General features: G+C 40.5%; 1 protein-coding gene across 17 annotated transcripts in view; it reads left to right on the forward strand.

Annotated features, from left to right (window-relative positions):
* The window catches only part of GRIP1 (glutamate receptor interacting protein 1), a 334,173-nt gene that overhangs the window by 308,485 nt on the left and 6,561 nt on the right, over positions 1 to 19,127 (forward strand). For 8 of the 17 annotated variants that reach the window (XM_075080866.1, XM_075080872.1, XM_075080862.1 and 5 more), the window contains 7 exons: positions 2,697 to 2,874; positions 3,943 to 4,082; positions 4,253 to 4,441; positions 8,387 to 8,540; positions 10,030 to 10,230; positions 12,585 to 12,696; positions 15,349 to 15,582. In XM_075080866.1, coding sequence (XP_074936967.1) covers positions 2,697 to 2,874; positions 3,943 to 4,082; positions 4,253 to 4,441; positions 8,387 to 8,540; positions 10,030 to 10,230; positions 12,585 to 12,696; positions 15,349 to 15,582 — 1,208 coding nt within the window. Of the gene's footprint in view, positions 1 to 2,696; positions 2,875 to 3,942; positions 4,083 to 4,252; positions 4,442 to 8,386; positions 8,541 to 10,029; positions 10,231 to 12,584; positions 12,697 to 12,845; positions 12,891 to 15,348; positions 15,583 to 19,127 lie in introns of those variants that run through there. The other 9 variants (XM_075080864.1, XM_075080865.1, XM_075080873.1 and 6 more) reach the window with 5 other exon arrangements.

Consider the following 19,127-nt stretch of genomic DNA (forward strand, 5'->3'; position numbering starts at 1 on the left):
TGTTTTCCTCTTTTCTTTTTTTCTCGCCAGCTTCCCAAACTGAGGACAATTTTATCTCCTGATGAACCTAATGGCTACCATCCTTTTTTGAATATCAGAGTTCCTTGCTTTCATGACAAAACTGGCCTTCATTATGAATTCAGACCACATGCATGCCATGTTCTTGGATAGCTTGCATTTCTGCTGCCTGGAAAGAGCACTGAAGAGAACAGTGTAGCAATTTGACATTTGTTGCATTCTGCAATTAATTTTCTTAACTAGGACTAATCAGAAGACCGGTCTGCTTCCAACTCTCATGTGGCAGGGCTGCTGTGTGATTAATAACGTCTTATTCACATACTGTCGATAGCAGAGAAACTTCAGTATTGTGTCCACCCTTAGCGAATACTGGCTATTACATTTTCAGTTAGCTTGGTGGATTACTTTTCACCCTTCAACTGAAGTCTTGTATTATTTCAATGCCGCACCTGTGTAAACATTATCAGTATTAGATCCCAGAGGATTTGTTGTTGTTCTACAAATGCTGTAGCAAGCAAGCAAGAGCTGCCACTCTTCTGCTGTGTGGTGGCAGCTTACATGCTAGCCCACTGTATGCCGGCCAGAGCCTTCAAGTGGGGTCTTGGGAGTTGGGTGCTCTGGAAAGAGCATGTCAGATAAAGCGTGGCTGATGTGAACTGACCCAAAACACTGATGATAATGCCCCGAGTAGGACTACAAGGCCAACACTGGGCATGAAAATCCCAGTATTCTTTGCTGAATAAACACCACTAATTCTTCTCTCCTCTGATTCTATACGTGTACCATTTTGTTTATGTGGGTAGAAAGGGGGAAATAGGAGGGATTTGGGGTGAGGGGAAGCTAAAGCCCTAAATTTTCTGAAACAAAGTAGTTCCAAAGATATTAGTGTTTCTCCAGCTCTGATTAAGTACCATGTTCAGCATTAGAAGAAAGCAACTCTCTGAACCTTTGCTAGCGACATATGTATCTTCTTTCCTTTTAAAGTTTTTCGTTCCACAGGAACAGAAATGGGAACATTTGAATTTTCTAACTTGTCTCAGGTTAGTTCTAGTAACATTTACGGAGCGTGTGTCCTAGACATATTCTACGCTTGCTGAGCCATTCAAAATGTCATTACCCACAGATCTAGGAAAAGTTGCCCGCCAGGCCAGATGTCCTGGCTGAATACCAATATCGTAAGATGGGCAAGGGAGCCTTTGTTATTTTGATCTGAGGAGAAATCTGACATTTTAAATTTTAAAATATCCCTTCACAACTCAAAGATGCTGCAGTTGATCGCTCTCCTGCTGTGATATTTTTTTTACAATACATAAAGTGAATGCACTGTATAAATACAGGAGTCTTTCTTGTTGCTGTACCACCTGTTGGGTAATGTTTAAGAAAAATACATTGTATTTAATCTTACCCAGTGATGAATTCTCCATTTCTGATGATTGTTTGATGAGATAAAATTTGGGGAAAAAGCAAATGACTTCATATAATATAATGAAATCAAATCTAATGGAGTTATTATTCAACTTGATAATTCAGAATTCAGAAGCTATTTTTGATTCTATGACGAAAGCTAAAAGATTGTCCATCAAAAACATGGGATGTATTTCAGGTTCTCTTAGTAAGGCAGCTGGTCATCTTATCATGACTTTTGACTTTTCCCACAAATCTTTTAAGGAAATTTGGGTTTAAAACTTTTGAATTATCTGTGATTCTAAATACCTTCCATTCAGTTCAAGAAACAGATGAGTACCAGTATTACACAACAGTAGTAACTTGCCTTTTCTTTAGTAATGTGCCCTTGTGGCAAAGGTGGCCAACAGCCTCCTGGGCTGCATCAGGCAGAGCGTTGCCAGCACATTGAGGGAGGTCCCCTCTGCTCAGTGCTGGTGAGAGACTTCTGGAGTGCTGGGTCCAGTCCTGGCTCCCCAGTGCGAGAGAGTCATGGACATAGTGGATCAGTCCAGCAAAGGGCCACAAAGATGCTTAAGGGACTGGAACATCTCTCGTGTGAGGAAAGGCTGAGAGAGCTGGGACTGTTCAGCCTGGAGAAGAGAAGGCTCGGGGGGATCTCATCAATGCATATAAATAGCTGAAGGGAGACCATAAGGACAATGGAGCCAGGCTTTTTTCAGTGGTGCCCAGTGACAGGACTACAGGCAGTGGACACAAACAGAAAGACAGGAGCTTCCCCCTGAAGATCAGGAGACACTTTTTTACTGTGAGGGTGACTGAACACTAGCACAGGTTGCCCAGAAAGGTTGTGGAGTCTCCATCCTTGGAGATATTCAGTAAGCCGTCTGGAGACAGTCCTGAGCAACCTGCCCTAGGTAGCCCTGCTTGGACAGGGGGTCAGACTAGGTGACCTCCAGAGGTCCCTTCCAACCTCAACCATTCTGTGATTCTGTCGTAAAATAGCCTGAAGTCACATTTTAGCAGGAAAGAAGATATAAAGATTTTAAACAGAGTAAAATTTAATCTTAGAATGAGGGGCGTTTTTCTATTGACTTCAATATAATCAGGTTTTGCAATAAAAGAAATTGCACAAGAGAGAATTCTCTTTTTTTCAAAATAATCCAGTAGAATGTGATTAAGAAGTATATCTGAAATGTAATCCTTTGAAAATGTTGTTTGATTACCAGTTACTAGACTGAATGTGCTATTTTTTTCATTCCTTCTTTCATAAGAAACCAATTGCATCCCCTTGGCATTTATTGCAGATGAACAGGAGAGCTCTGGAGCAATTATTTATACTGTTGAGCTCAAGCGCTATGGTGGGCCTCTTGGAATTACGATTTCTGGTACTGAAGAGCCCTTTGATCCCATCATCATTTCCAGCCTTACAAAAGGAGGATTAGCTGAAAGGTAAATTGGAAAGCAAATTATTTTTAAGCATTCTTTTTGTCAAGATGAAGATTTATTTTGTTTATCCAAACATGCTAATTTGCATGGTTTAGCCATTTATTTTTTTATAATTCTCCAAACCTGAGTTTATAATTTTTGCTGTCATTTTTTAAATAGTTGCCAAGTTCAGAAGCATGAGGCATATCCTAACAGGTTGTTCTTTCACATACTGTACAAGACAGAGCAGATGATTGTGGTCCTTATTATAAATCGCCTAGGAAGGACTAGCCAATCAAACTGCACAGTCACAGGAATATTCCAGCAGCCTTTTAAAAGTAATAGCCTTTTAGATTAGAATAGGTAAGGAAAGTACTTCACATGTCTAAGTTTATTTGAAAATATGCCGCTTATCATATACATATGCTGCATCTGTATGTGCACTTACACCATAACGAGCATTATCTGAGGAGTAGAGGTGCTCTTCATGGTAAGTGATGTATAGAGAATATGAAAATGCTATGGTTTTCTACCATCTGTTGGTTCTAGGATAGGCAGAGTCGTTGCAACTGGTACCTTTGGTGGCGGTTTCAGAGAGAACTTAGAGCACACAAACCATGATATTGTGTGCAGGTAGAACAAGCAGTGCATTTACACAAGGAGAATTTATTTTCTTCTCTTGCTGTGATCCAGCCTGAAAGCCACACTGGTGAAGTAGCCAGTTACTTGCTCACACTGCCATTATCTGTTATGTTGTGAGCCTTCTAGAAACCTGACTCATTTCAGAACTTACTGAGCTGTCTGAGATTGCTCTTAAACAGGTGGGCTGCAATGAATTTCATCCATAGGTAATTAATTCAACTACCACAGTAACACAGAAATCCACATCTCCGTGCCTCAGCTCTGCTATTGTCACTGCAACAAAGGTGACTTGCTTTAAGCGTTTCTAACAAAAGAATTACCCTGTAACACAGCTATAAAAGCAAAATGAGAGAAAGAAAGGGAGGTGAGACTTTCATGCTCCAAATATGCAAAGAAATTGCCTTTGTTGCCTTTTATGCTCCTCAATGTTTTACTTCTCTCTTATTGTAGGACTGGGGCAATTCACATAGGAGACAGAATCCTAGCAATAAATAGTAGCAGTCTGAAAGGAAAACCTTTGAGTGAAGCCATTCATTTGTTACAGATGGCAGGAGAAACTGTCACCTTGAAAATCAAGAAGCAGACAGATGGTGAGTACGGCCAAGGCTAGCATCAGTGGTCTTTAATGGGTGTGTTGTTACAGATTATCAACCGTTTAGGCCATCCTTGGAAATACATTGTGTCAGTAGTGAAAAGCACATTCTTAGAAGTGCACTAAAGCAATGATCACCACCCCTTTTCCTTCTGTAATCTTATTCAGCCACCAGTCCCAAGAAATTCTCTGTCCCTGTGGGTCACATAAGCGAACTGAGTGATGCTGAAGATGAAGCCTCTGCTGCACAGAAATCTGGCAAACTCTCAGACATCTATTCCACTACAGTCCCAAGTGTTGACAGTGCAGTAGAGTCGTGGGATGGCTCTGGTATTGATACCGCCTTTGGAAATCAAGGTACTATCAAGAATGCAATTGACATTTAAAGTAGAAATTACCACCTTTATGGTTGACCTTCCTTTGCCTTTAAAGAGAACTTTATCTGTACCAACTTTAAATCTTGTACTTTGTAATGTGCCGGTGTCTCATTATGACCACACACCTCGCCAGGCAGCATGATTTCTTACGCTTGGCTGGCCTCAGATTCATTCTTTCATGACAATGTGATGTGTTGTGAAGCATTTATCAATACATTAACAGGCTTTTGTTAGCTTTACTGACATCTGAATAGACCGGTCCATAGCTCATCCACAACTAAATGAGTTTATCTGTCAAATACAGATCAATGCAAGGCACAGAACACACTGAAGCTGTTCATGAATTTGATGCTCATATGCAGTAATTTTTAACTGACAAGAGATTTATTATAAACTGCTGAAGGGGGAGCATTAGGCATTGCTTATGATTTGTAAATCTTCTGCTTCTTCCTCATTCCTGCAGCATTTCTAACTTTCAGCCCTCAAAAACAATCATTCTGTTTAAAGACATGATTTTCCTTAACACTAAATTTTCTACTTCTGTTTGATTATTGTTTTATATAGAATTTTCAAATATATTAATTTTTGTTTGTAAGACACATTAATTTAGGCAGTAAGGGATACAGACATCTTGTAGTGTTCTAGGTAACAAGAAAAATAACTTCCACACAGCCTCAGTGTTTTATTTAACTCTCTTTAAAATGTTTTTATTTTCATAGTAAAGCAGGTATTCACACTACCTGGCAGGTATTTGGACACGTAGATTCTTACCTCAAATTATTTTTCCTCCTTCACTCTGGCTGCACACATTCTTTCAATTTTATTTCTGTGTTTCTTCCTGTTGCCTTCCAGGAGCATGGGTAGTAGCTCATGGACAGCTGTTTTGTACCCTCACACAGAGAGCTGAATCCAAGCTCTGCCCAGCAGATTTCCCATATAGACTGACATTCTGTGCTGATTACTTTCATTGCTATTTTCTAATGTGCCTGCTCAGTGATAACATTGGCAGTTTCTTTTGGAAAGCAGAACATTTCCTTTAAAATCTACTGAGCTACCTGAGATCAAGAAGTAGCTGATGTCACATTTTTTTCTGTTCTTTAATTTCTAAGTATTTCTTAGCCTTACTGCATATATTTGGCATCAACTCACTTTAAACAAGACAGTCTCCATACATTCAATTATAACTCCTGTTTTCTACATTTTCCTTTTAATTTACTGTTACATATAACATTTTATTTAGTACTCAGAGTACTGGGCTAATGCACCACCACCACCTGTATAATTTGTATTTCACTAGAGCTGGGATGAGTTTGTCCCCTTTTCTGTCTTTAACTGTTTTGGTCAATTTTTCAAAATCAATCATGTTTCTTCTGATATTTTTAAGTTCTAAGGAGAAGTATTGCTGAAGAAGTGCCAAAATAATAGTTCTCATTTCCTGGATGAATTGATGATACTGGGAGCAAGTTGTTCAACTGTGGAAAGGATTGAGGCCCAGGCTGCTTTCCTAAGTCCTGATCATTCAAATGCCATGCCAAAGCTAAACCAGTGTCTCAAAGCAGGGTTTTTTTCTAACTCCCATGAAGAAATCAGCTGGATATATGGCACTTCTGCTAAACAGCCTGAGTGTGATCAGATTTGCACCTTATCCCTTGCTGTGGTAGTAATGTGATCCACATTTCTATTAGTGTTCATTCTGTCTTGACCTGTCATGTTGAGTTTGGCTTCCCTCCAAACCTTTCTTGGCATAAGCACAGACTAAGCAAATTGAGGAGTTTGGGGAGTATTTCTGGAGTACTAGATAATGTTTTATCCTATTAGTTACTAATTTAATACTGGTGAGCAGCCTTTTCTCTCCTTGAATTAATACCCCATTTTGTACCTTTGTCTAGTGTGTCTGCCTTACTAATCCAGAGCCCGCCCCCCACAGTAGTCACATTTATGCAACCAAAACCTTTTCCAGAATCTGGGAGTATGTTAATGTCTCCAACTAGCTGGAAAACACACACAACTCTGTAGTTACATGGGATTTGAGGGAGACAGGTGTTGTGGTTTAGCAGCAGCTCAGCCCCACACAGCCGCTCGCTCACTCCCCACCGGTAGATGGGGGAGAGAATCAGAAGGGTAACGCTTGTGGGTTGGGATAAGAACAGTTTAATAATGAAAATTAAAAGAAACAACAGTAGAAATGCAATGTAAAGGAGAACAACGAGAGGCGCAAAGCCCCGGGGGAGGGGGAAGGGAGGGGAGAGGGGGAACGAACCGCCGGAACAAACCGCATGCACCGCAGCCGCTCACCGCCCGCCGACCCAACGCCGCGCCGCCTCCGCGCTGCCACTGCCCCCCCTCAATATATTGGCCATGGTGTCACATGGTATGGAATGAACCTGCCATTGGCCAGTCGGGGTCAGCCGCCCCCACCATGGCCCTGCCCCTCCCAGCCCCCCCCGCCACGCGGCAGAGCGCGGGAAGCTGGAAAGGTAGCCGACCCCCACAGTGAGGAGAATTAACCCCTTCCCAGCCAAAACCAGCACAACAGGTCTAGACTGATTTATGGAAGCAAATTGCCCTCTTTAGAGAGGTGACAGCAGTGATATTTGTTAGTCATCAACAAAATAGAACTTACTAATCCAGTATGCACAACACAAAACACCAAGTATAGAGCTAGAAAAGGAATGTGTCAAGATGAAATATATATATAGCAGATCTACCATAATGGATTTTGCTTACCAGATCAGCATCAGCTTGTGGCAAGTCGATCCATGTGTTCTTCTTGATACATCATTTGAAAGCCAGACAGTCTGGTTCCTACTTGGAATTCAAATTACACTTAATTCAGTTAAATAAATGCCATTGAACTAATACCAACATAGCCTGTATGAGAAAAGCACCCAGAAATAAACTCTTCAGCTGTAAAGGCCATCTGATGCCACTTACACAGCCTTGAGATATTTGGAAATGGCGGAGAGAGGAATCAGCTTCTGCAAGATGAGCTTTCCAAAGGTGTATATTGGTCTCGGGCATGTGTGCCCAAATTGAGAAGGGCCTTTTCTCAGTGTTTGGAGTCCTAGCAAAAAGCAGTAGCTCTTCTAAGTGCAAGTTCCCCTTCCACAAATGGGCATGGTCCAGAGATTCCCATGTGGGCCTTTATGCAGGGCAGCACAGGCCTGTGACAGCACAGTCCTGCACTTGTATTAGTGAGTCCTGGCCTCAATGGTGCTGAGACAGCTGCCCTCCTTCCTGTTCTGGTATTACTCAGGTTAATGGTCACCAGAGAGCCTGTGCACCATGCCAACGTTTGCATCTAGGTAGCCATTCTACAGATTGGTAGTATTGTGCATAATTGACACTAATATGTCACTGATTTTTGGCTGCATTGCTTCCAAATTTGAGAAAGTTACCAGTAAGAAGAAAAACCTTTCTTGCTAGTCATCTGAAAAGTCAAGTTGATGTTTTGGGTTTTTTTATGTATCCTTGCAAACTCTTTTTTCAATAGGTCTGAAGTGCAGTTTTCTTAATAGCTTAGGTTTAATTTGGAGTATGTTGCACATGGTCAAGTTAGCACATATTTAACACATCCACAACACAGGTGATTTATTCACTAGTATTCAGTGTATGATGCCAAATCAGAAATCGATAAATTGTGAAGACGTCTAGAACTAAACATCAGAAGCAGCTGAGACAAACAGTAGGACAACACTGTTAGATATACTTAAGATTTTGCTTTCAATGGGCTTTCACAGGAGAAGCTCTAGAGCACACCTAATTCCAGGCATAATTTAGGTTATAAATAATTACTACTGGAAAAAAAAAAAAAAGGTGGTGATCCTGAGTCCACACCCAAGTTCTAGAGAACCCAGCTTCAGAGATATGCTTTTCTGTCATTGCAACATATACAGTGCTGTAAATATATAATTCATCTTTTTAGGACACAGCTATCAGGCTTCAGGATACAACTTCAATGCCTATGAATGGAGAAGTCCAAAACAGACTAGTTTGTCCCCTCCCAGCAAACCACGAAACCACCCATTTCATGATACAGGGCTGAGTGATGATGAATGGGACCGGCCTACAGCAAGCAGGTAAGTTCCCATATGAGTTTCTGTTTTCTGATTTACAGCTACAGCAGCATCTCAAAAATGAACACTATCTGGAATGAACTTAAGTTTTTTTAATGCAGCCGTAACAGCTCTTCCTTTAAATATGAGATACAGTATTTATACGTCATAAAACTTACTAGGGTACATCAGTGACATTTATGTAAGATTATGATGCCAAAACCAAGACATATGTTTATTTTGAGTTACTTCAGACAAAAAACCACAGCATTGATCTCTTAACAGTATACAAACAAAATAATTAGGGCATTCCTCTGGGAATTTTCAAATAATTTCTCTGCAGACAAAAGAACTTCCTGAGGGAAAAATGCTTAGTTGACAATGCTTAGAGATAGTGAAGGACCCAAAAGTCTCTTATTCTCTATTCCAAGGATGATCCGGCAGTGGAGCCACTGCAGAGACCTGGATAATTCCTGCCAAAGAACAGTTCTTCCTCAGACAAGGGAAGACAGACATCACAGAAAGATTCTGTGCTCTTTGTACCCATCCCCAGGACTTGCAGGCATGCAAGTCCTTCATTAGAAATACAGTTTTTTGGTGTAGCTGCACAATGAGCCTGAAATCCCAGTCTGTGAGAAATTCAAGTTTAGTACTAAAGAAAACCTTTCTGGTTCCTGTATAAACATACTGGACAAGTAAATCCATAAGGTCCAGTCTATTACTTATGAAATACAAATCAAGGCAAGGCTTAGATGCCAATGGTGCTTTTCAGAATCTGAATGACAAATACTCTGATACAGCAGATTGCCCAGTGGCATTTTGTCTGGAGACAAGTCTGGCAAGATGATAGCTAAGGTCTGGGCAAGTGTGAACTCTCAGTCCATATCCAGATCCTTTGGTCCCTACTGGCCAGAAACATACTAGAAGTTTTCATAGGCTGGTAGTGGGCAATATTTAATAAAGGAAATGACCATAGTTTTATGCATACTTCCCATTCTTGGTAAGTTAATGTCTTCAATAGCAGCGCCTTTATCCACAGTCAAGGGCCATCTTTTGTTTTTTCGGGTGAGATGCAGACACAGATTCCAGAACACCTCCTGTTTTGCAGTTACGTTAGTAATAGGCTGAAAAGTTGATAAGGGTGAACTGGGAAGCTGGGCTGTAAAATACAGAATCTTCTAAATGAGAAGCATATATTCTACTACTACTTTAAAGCACTATTCAACAGAAAGTATGCACAATAAAGAGTCTTGTTCTACTTGTCAGTGTGACTTACACCTGAGATATATGGCACAAATAAAAACAATGATTATTTTAACCCTGTATCTGTAAAATGGATTATGCCACGCCTGATGGTGTTCCTATACCAAGTGCTGGAGTATTGGAGAAGGGCATGTCTGTTCTTCCAGCCTGTTACAGAGATCCATAGAAAACCACCTCTTCTCTGCCTCTAGCTAAGCATCTTCTTCTCTAACACTAAAAAGTAATTTTTTCTTACTTTTTTTTTGTGTAGCACAGCTTCCAAGAATATGTGGCAACAGAAGGAGACTGAGACACTGGGAGAGAATCAAGAAAACCATTTAAAGCAAACTTCTATAGAAAAATCAGGGGGACAGAGCATCAGAAGCATGAAGAAAGAGGGCAAGATGTGGAAAGGTCCCTCTGGTGGGCAAAGGAAAGGTGGGGGACAGCTGGAAGAATGGAATACTTCCAGGTAGGAAACAAAGAGTGCACAGAAGTGAGATCCAGCTGGGCTGAGGCAGGGCAGGGAGGGAAGAGGGAAGAAAGGAAAAACAGTTGAAATGAGAGAAAGGAGAAAAATAGAGTAAAAGCAGAAAATGCATCATTAACATGCCATTGAGTGACAATGAAATTTCATTTGGCAAGTGAATGAAACCAGAGAGGTGTCTACCTACCACTGGCAGGTAGGACAAGTCTATTATAGTTCCTGCTCCAGGGAAATTTTTTTGCACATTAAAACAGTACTTACAGGAATGAGTCTGCCAGATCCTAGAACATCCAATCACCTCCTGAACTGGGGGGGGGGAGATTTTCTCTCTCATATGGCAATAAGAACCAAATCATAGGCACCTGTGTCTTCATATCTGTCCCACTACCTCTCCTTCAGCATTTTTATTCATCTTAATTTCTGATGGCTCTTTGAATAAGCATCAGAAAACCAAATATATTCATTACAGGTCAAACAATATTTCACATGACGTAAAATCAATCTTTCAGGTTTCAGGAAAAAAAGCCATCTAGATGAGAAATTGTTATGGTATCTCTTTTTTTCTGGTGCAGTAGCTCAGCTACAAATCAGTTTATTCACGTGGCTGTAATGGAGATGCAAAAGTACAGCATTTCACACACCAGGAGACAAGACTCAGAGAAAAGGCAAAACAGGAGTTGAGGGCAGAAAAAGGAATTGCTTCAGCTAAAAAGAGGTCCAGACATATAGGCATCATGATTTCAGATTTCACGGAAGTCGGAGAAGAAACGGACCTCCAGTTCTAGGAAATCCAGTCTTTGCTGTCACAGACAATTGCCTCAAATAATCCTGTTCATTAACACAAGTTCCACTTTATATTATAATATTAGTATGTAATATAATGAAAGGTATTGTAATGGATAAATTAGTCTATGTTCAGCATTGGCTATTGAAACAACTTACTTAGGTTTTTGAAAGAGCTAATTTCAGAAGTCAAGGATCCTTCTAAATTGATGTTTTAAATACTTTCTTATCTTGCCTGGGAGGATTTGCATCTGTGATCTGAGTAGGTATTCTCACCATTGCTGTATCTATTGCAATATCTTAGAAGACACACTGATGCTAGGTGGAGAATCATTAAAATAAGAGATTGAAATGGCTGACCATTGTCTGCTTGACTGATCATGACTGTAAGAAAGCATCTCTGAGGCAGAGTATCATGTGTGTGAAGCATTCAAGCTGTCGTCCCTTGTGCTGGCCAATTCTCCTGTTTAAAAGCTATTCTGTTAACAGTGTTACATTCACGCTATTCTCAGTAATACATTGTCAAGCAAGGCCTCAGATGCTTCCATAATAGTGTTTTCTCTCTTTATGTGCTGTTTAAGCACCACTAGCTGCAGTTCATGGGCAGCTGCTCCAAAGTAACAGCCTGCTGCCACCAAAAGGGCGAATTGTCATTCTTTCCTTCCTCACTCCTCCCCTGTGCCTTTCACATAACCAGCCCCCTCCCATGCAGCAGCTCCGATGCTTGTGTGAACCTTCATTGAGCTGATTCCCCGTGCTAAGACAGGAAAAAAACTCCTGCTTCCTACACACACACACGTACACTGTAATGGTGTTGCTTTGGGCTGCGTTGCTGCAGTCCAGAGTTGGTGTTTTTATCAGACCTCTTGCTGGGCAACTTCCCTAAGCATCGCTATCACCAATATCTGCTCAAGACTGCTAGTAATTTTATGAAACACCAGAGACCTGATTCTCCATGCAAGACAGTTGCATCCCTGAAAGTTTCTCTTTGCGTATGAAATGAATGGAGCAGTTCATATGATAGCAGTCAGATGGGCTTAAACTGATAGTGATTAATGCAGCTTAGGTTGAAGAAATCAGGTAAAAAACACCACCATCCCTCTTTTGCACAATGCTGTTTGCAAAATGAGGGCTCTTTTTGTATTCCCTGGGAGAAGTCTGTGAGGTTGAAAGGTTTTATTGCAAATATTCATTGCACAGAGCGGCTCTGCACACAGCTACTGGTTGATTCATTAATTTTCATAGGGATGTCCCAGTTTCAATCCAGTAAAAATGTGAATTGAATTGTTCTTGGAATCCATTTATCTCCTTACTGAATAACTCGCTGCTCAGATCCTGCCAGCTGCTAGCAACTGCCAGGTTGAGAAGACTTGTGTGTCATGTGCTCTGCATGTTCATCCAGCCTCTCCTGATTGGCGACTCTTCCCCACTCTCCTGCCTACCTACCGTAACGTTCTGTCATTCAAGTTGCAATCTGTGGCAAGGCACGTGTGTAAAATATATTTTCCGAGGAGAAAAAAGTCCACATTTTTTTTAACCTCTCATTGTAAATCTAGCTTTGCAGGTACCCATGATAACACCGAGGCTGACCAGGAGGAAAATTTCTGGTCTCAGGCTCTGGAGGATTTAGAGACCTGTGGCCAGTCAGGAATTCTGAGGGAACTAGAGGTAGAACGATCTTAACCTTTCTTTCCAATTTTAGAGAAATATAATGGTTTTGGTTTGGTTTACATTCATTTTATTTTCTCCTTTTTTTTTGTCTTTTAATTTGCACTAATCACACCAATTCATTTAAAAGCTTTAACCCCTCTCCACAGGACAAGGCTGACAGGCGTCTGTGTTTGAGAAACATGACTCTCTTGGTACCTACCCTTTACCTTTATATTTTTGCTTGTGCAGCTGCCTCCCCCACCCCTAACCAGAGCTGTTTTCTTTTGTACAATGCAACCAAAATTCTATAAACATGTTCACCCCAGAGCTTTTGACTTGCAGCTTCTGCTGTGCATAACCATTGATGCTGTCACACAGGCAGCAAATGGCGCAGAACTTCTTAAGTGGGCCTAACCTTCCTGCAGCAATGCATCCCATTCTCTGACAGACGCTTTATGCAGCTTTTCTTAGCATGTTGTAGGTTGTCTTTTAAATTGAAACTTAATTTGATTAAGATGAACATAAAAGAAAATCAGCTTTTCAAAATGTTTACCTATAGGCTTACCAGTCTGCAAAAAAATCTGCCAATGTAAGAAATGTTCATTATACAGCAATCTTGTCACTACGTAACAAATTTTCACATTTCATCCTGAAGTTAATTGCAAATCTAACTGTATTAGATTGTGAAGGGGGTAGAGGGGGAAGGGAACAGAGGCAGAGTAACTTCAAGTCTTTATTTTTCTAATCACCTTTTCTCTAAGTTGTCTAATCAGAACAATTAAGATTATACGGCCACTTAAAGCTGCGGAATAAAAGGTCCTAAAATATTTTCTTTTATGTTCTTTTAAATTCCTGGAGCTGCAAAACTGGCAGAATCTCATTTTCATTTTTATGTTATATAAAGTCCTTTAGCAGCCAGGAGGAATGTGAATGGCGTAACTGGGTGAAAGTTTTTCAGTTCAGATTAATTTACTTCCTCAGATTTATGGCTTTTGTATTGCATGTATGGGTAGCAAAATGTGATTCTCATGTACTTGTTATTGCAAACCAGAGAAATGTAGGAGAAAATGTTATACTGGTTCAATTTCGTAGTTAGACATGGTTCAGTACCGCAGGCTTCTCTTGCAATTTTCAATATTCAGAGCACAATAAAAGGATATGGAAATAGATAATTCCAAAATGGAAACAGATCGTTCACACTGACCAGAATTCAGTTACTTCAACACACTGAATTTTCCTCAGCCTTTCACAAAAGGGAAGTTCAGAACTGTAGATGCTGTATCATTTATAGCATTGCCTTGTTGCACAACCCACAGCTCTGAAAAGAAAGCAAGGCGCACGCAGTATGAAGGAATGCTGAGAATGGCGATGCGTCTATTTTATAAAGCGCCATGGCGTAGTCCAAGGACTCTATCATTTTTCATTTCAAGGTCTTCAGCCAAAGAACAAAGAAACCTGTTGTTTGCCAAGTCCTCTGGATGCTTTTGCTCCATCAGGGAGTAATATCAGTCATTATTAAGTGCAAGAGAGACTATTAAGGCTGCAATATATTATCTTGTAGTGAAAGTAGTGATGGAGCTGGGAGAAAGAACGGTGAAAGACATGCTTACTAGAGTCAGAAGCAAACATTTATGTGTTGGTTTTCCCCTTATTTTTTCCCCCTTCGTTTTTACTTCTCGTTTTCAAGCAGGCTGCCTGCATCCTGTCCCAGTGAGGGTTCAGGTTATGGCCTTTTGATTTCCCTTTTCACTTGTCCATCGGCTCCAGGGAGAATAAATAGGAAATTCGGCATACCCTGTCCCAGCAGTGGTGCCTCTGTACGGTGGCTGCACCAAAGTGCATTTGCCTCCTGTTCCTCAGAGCAGAAAGTCTATCACAGGGGAGGAGGCTCCTTGCAGTGCACGGCTGCTTTTCATGTCAGTCCGTTCCACCCAGTGGATGAGATGACTGCCGTCGTCGTCTTTCAAGATTTTGCCCTCCATGTATTCTTGCATCTGACATAAAAGGCTAGCTTTTACTGAGATGGAAACCAGCAGTGAGACAGGGGCTTGTATCCCTGAAGTATTAGTGCTAAGCTAAGGCAGTTGCTCTTGCAATATGCATGTTATGCAAAGTTTCTTTCCAGGCAGTGAGCTTACCTGCACCGAGCTTTCCCTGGCCTAAGATGGTATCCAGGCACGCTCCTCCAGTGCTGACTTTAGAGCTGCATATATATTCTGCTGAATCACTTTTTTTTACCTTGCACACACAGTCTGAATTGTAAATGCCTTTCTATAGCTCTGATCCCAAAAAATGCAATTATGCTGCAACTTAAATACCATTTTATTTACATGTAAAATATTTTTTAAAGAAGCAATTATACTACATTCTCTTCAGTCTGCCAGGGGACTAGCTTACAAGCATAGCCATTCTAGTGCTCAGTATTTTAGTTTGAAATGCCATCTGAAAACTTTTGCCCATAGGGTTTTGTTATTGTTGTTGTGTTTTCTTGTGGTCCTTTATTTTATAGTGACTTGCAAGCAGATTGAACATCTATCCTCTTGCCTTTTGCTGTGCCCTGAGTGCCTGTGTTCTAACAAAGAATAGAGAAGTTTTTCCTACTGCTATGAATTAACCACTTACTTAACTCACATTCTGTGTTAAAAATTAACCTGTTTGTTAATGCTCTAGGCCACAATCATGTCAGGAAGTACAATGAGTTTGAATCATGACAACCCACAGCCTCGTAGCCAGCTGGGAAGACAAGCCAGCTTCCAGGAAAGGAGTACTGTAAGGCCACATTACAGTCAAGCTACTCGTAGCAACACATTGCCATCAGATGTGGGGAGAAAGTCCATGGTTCTGAGAAAAATTAAGCAAGAAATGAAAGAAATCATGTCACCAACTCCTGTGGAGTTACACAAGGTCTGTAATTTTCTTCTGACAGCTTTGAAATAATATATTCAGCGTAGGGAATGTAATTATATGGCAATACAGTAAGCACTTTTTATAACGACTCCACAGATGTAATTTGGGGGCCATGCATATTAGTTCTTACAAACACATTTATGATATATCCTTGTGGGGGAAACAAATAAGATGCATCCTTGTCTGCTATTCCGTTTTACAATAAATCCTCAAAAGGGACCACTCTTTTACAAGGAGGATCCACTGGTAATTTGAATTGACAGTACCAATAACTCAACTCTGCCAAATGTGTTCATTAAGAAAGCAAAGTTTAATTTCTAGAAAATACATTTCTTTAGGAAATTACTCAGGAGGGTTTGGGGCTCCCGTTGGTCCTTTCTCAAATTAACACTCATTTCCAATCAAATACATGAGACTGGATGTACATAATATAGAATGTGATTTCAAATTAGCTATTGCTTCTCTTCTCTTTATAATTCCTGTGCTCTAAAAAGGATAAATAATCTTCAGTCTATGCAACTTCTCACTGCTCAAGACTGTTGAAAACACCTGGTGATATGAAGGTGGCTCTGCACTCCAAGGGAGTACTGGGTAAAGGATCTTTAGATATGTAGAGCAAACACCCTACCAGCTTAAGTCTCAAGTCCAGTGGGGCAATAACAGCAACCAGTTTCCAAAACCCTGGGGGACGTTATAATGCTGTTCTGCTTGATGGGACCGAGCCTCCCATCTCCTGCACCCGTTGTCCTCTTAAAGGTCTGAGATCTTCCCAGAGAGGAGGCAGAATCATGGAGAAATCTCATTACAGTGACATCACATCTTGTCGTTCTCAAGAGAGTTGGTTTGGTTTCTAGCCCCTGAGAGTTTGATAGAGTTTACTTTGTAGTTCATTCAGTTTTGTTTGGTGAGGTGAGGACTCACTGAGCATGGGGTAAAAGAATGTTTGTAGAACGTAGTAGGGGGTGGATCTTATATATGGAAAATTAATCCATTTCCAATGTAAACAATCAGTAGGATGTGTTGTGATGGTTTTGAGCTATTCATATTTCCAGCTCAATGTGAAGTGATTAATGGGGAGTTAGTTGCTGTGCTCAGTTTTCCTTAGTGGTGAGTAAACGTGAGATATAAACCAAAACTATGCCAGTAGGCATTTCATGGTGTGCTCACATTCAGCAAAGGCACAGTTTTCTCCTATGGATTGTAAAACCAGCCTTTCATGACTGATAAAATAAATCCTTTCGTGGAAAGGAGGAGTCAGATTTCTATTGAGTCGGTATTCTATGATAGCTGCTAGCTCTTAGAGTCCTGGGCAGTAAAAAATACCCTGTCCTTGAGCTTTCTCTTCAGTTTTCCATTTTTTGAGAGTGCTGTGACCTTCTGTTTTCATAATTTCCAGTTTTTGTTCAGACAATATACCCACTTTTCCACTGTCTGCTGAAGTGATGCTTATACTGTCTATTCTGTCATCCAGAAAAGAGTAATTGCCTTCCTAAAAATCTGAAAGTTGAACTTGCACCGAGGATTTTCCAAATCCTTACACTTGTTTAAGGAAAAAATAAAAAAAGCACCAGCAATTGGATCTTATGGTCTGATTCACCAAAGCCGGCTTGTACCCCTATGATCACACATGCAGGTTAACCTGGGCATCACAGACTGCTTTTGTATTCATGCCTACCTTAGCAAGTTCTTATTTGTTAGTTTTCTTACTGCTTCTTGTGTAGCAGGGTGCCTGTTACTTTCTCTTTCCTCCTTCGTTTTTGTATTAGACCTCTAGTTTAGCACTAATAACCTGTTCAGTTGCTATTTCTCATGGACAGCTTGTCCAGTGATAGTTTTCCAGAAGAACTGCAATGCCACAGGAATGGCTTCGCTTGACTGTCAGAGAAACGCCTTGATTTAAGTATTTTTCTTAACAGGTCTTACTGGTAAATGTGCTCTGCCCTCTGCAGGCAAATGTCTTAATCAGCTGGGCCTGACTGAACTGACAGGACAACCAGTGAAATAAGAACTATTATGGAAAACTGTGATGGTGTAAACAGTCTTTGAAATACAAGCTAAGACATAGCTTGCCTGAGACTTACCTCAGCAAGATGTTCAAGCATGTACTTGACTGCATGGTGCCGAGCTTTCCCAGTTTCTTCAGCAGGTCAGGTCGGGTGCTTATTTACTGCCTCAGTGCGATGAGTGTGCATGTCTGCTGAGTCAGGGTCTGTGCCTGTAGATCAGAGATCATACCTTAAATTTGATTGCAGAAAATGGGCCAGCTAAGGTTGAGGTTCCACTGGTTTTTCATCATCTGATTGTGGGAGAGCAAGAATATATGATTCTACCAAAGAAAAAGCCACATGTAAGAATGAAATGCGTCAGTAGCCAGTCCGACTGTATAGGGTAAGAGAGAAAAAGACTGGATAAATACTGCTCAGGCTACGAACACAAACCACTAAGTCTAATGGAACAGCGTGGTGAGCAGATGACACTACTAGCTCGTCCTTCTCAGACACACACCTGTCAGAAAGGTAACGCAGCCCTGAGGATTATTTTGCTGAATGCTGCAAACTTTGCAGCAAATTAACCTGAATTCTTTGCTGCTCTTTCTCACTTCACTGCATGACATTCATCAAATGTGTACTTGAACTGTCTTTGTCCTGAGGAAGCTACGATTGAGATGAGTGTCGTACAAATCCCTTCAAACATTTGTTCTAGATGGTTTAATAAGTAACATTTAATTTAACTAGATAGCATATTACTATATCAGTACCCAAATTTAATTAATGCCTTTAACTGATTTTTGTCTACCTAGGGAAGCATATAGATTAATATTTTTCTAAAAACCATAGCAGACCAATTTTTAGAAGTTTCGTAGAGCACACACTCCTGTGAGAGCAAAAATATGCACTAGACATCAGATAATTTTTCAATATTATTATTGCATGTAGTCATTAACTTAAAATTAGGTGGTTAAAATACCTCAATGGCTGATCTGTGCAAGGTGTATGAATTTAAATTAAGCATTTTCCCATAGATTTGAGAGGGAGGAGAAGCATAGAAACAGACTCAAAATTTGTAAGCCTCTGTTTAAAATGTGTAACTATTTAATTGCTTATGAAATATGAATTAAATTTCCATTTCAGCTTTCTTTTTCCCTTAGGCTCCTGATGCAAATTTAAAAGTCTAAGAAATTGCCCATAATGGAGATTTTATTATTGAGATCAAACCTTCCAAACAGTTGTGATCAGAAGCACAGATAAACCAGCATTGATTTAGGTGTTGCATGAATTGCCTGCAATCTCGTGCCCTTCAGGCAGGGCTGCGCTACTGCAAGCGAGGATGAGAAATCTGTGTGGTAAGGCTTTGCCCACACCCGTTATTAATAAAAATCTGGATAATTCAGATAGCAGGGTTTTTATTCTGAGATTCCCTTCTAATGATATAAGAAGTAGCCCCAAAATTACAACCTATAATACAAAAGAAAGTTCTCTGCAGGTGACTTGTGCCTAAAAAATGTGACAGCTGTCAAACAAGCAGCAAAGTTAAATCACAGC

Source organism: Phalacrocorax aristotelis, chromosome 1 (genome assembly GCF_949628215.1).
Source record: "Phalacrocorax aristotelis chromosome 1, bGulAri2.1, whole genome shotgun sequence".
In the NCBI taxonomy this organism is placed as follows: Eukaryota; Metazoa; Chordata; class Aves; order Suliformes; family Phalacrocoracidae; genus Phalacrocorax; species Phalacrocorax aristotelis.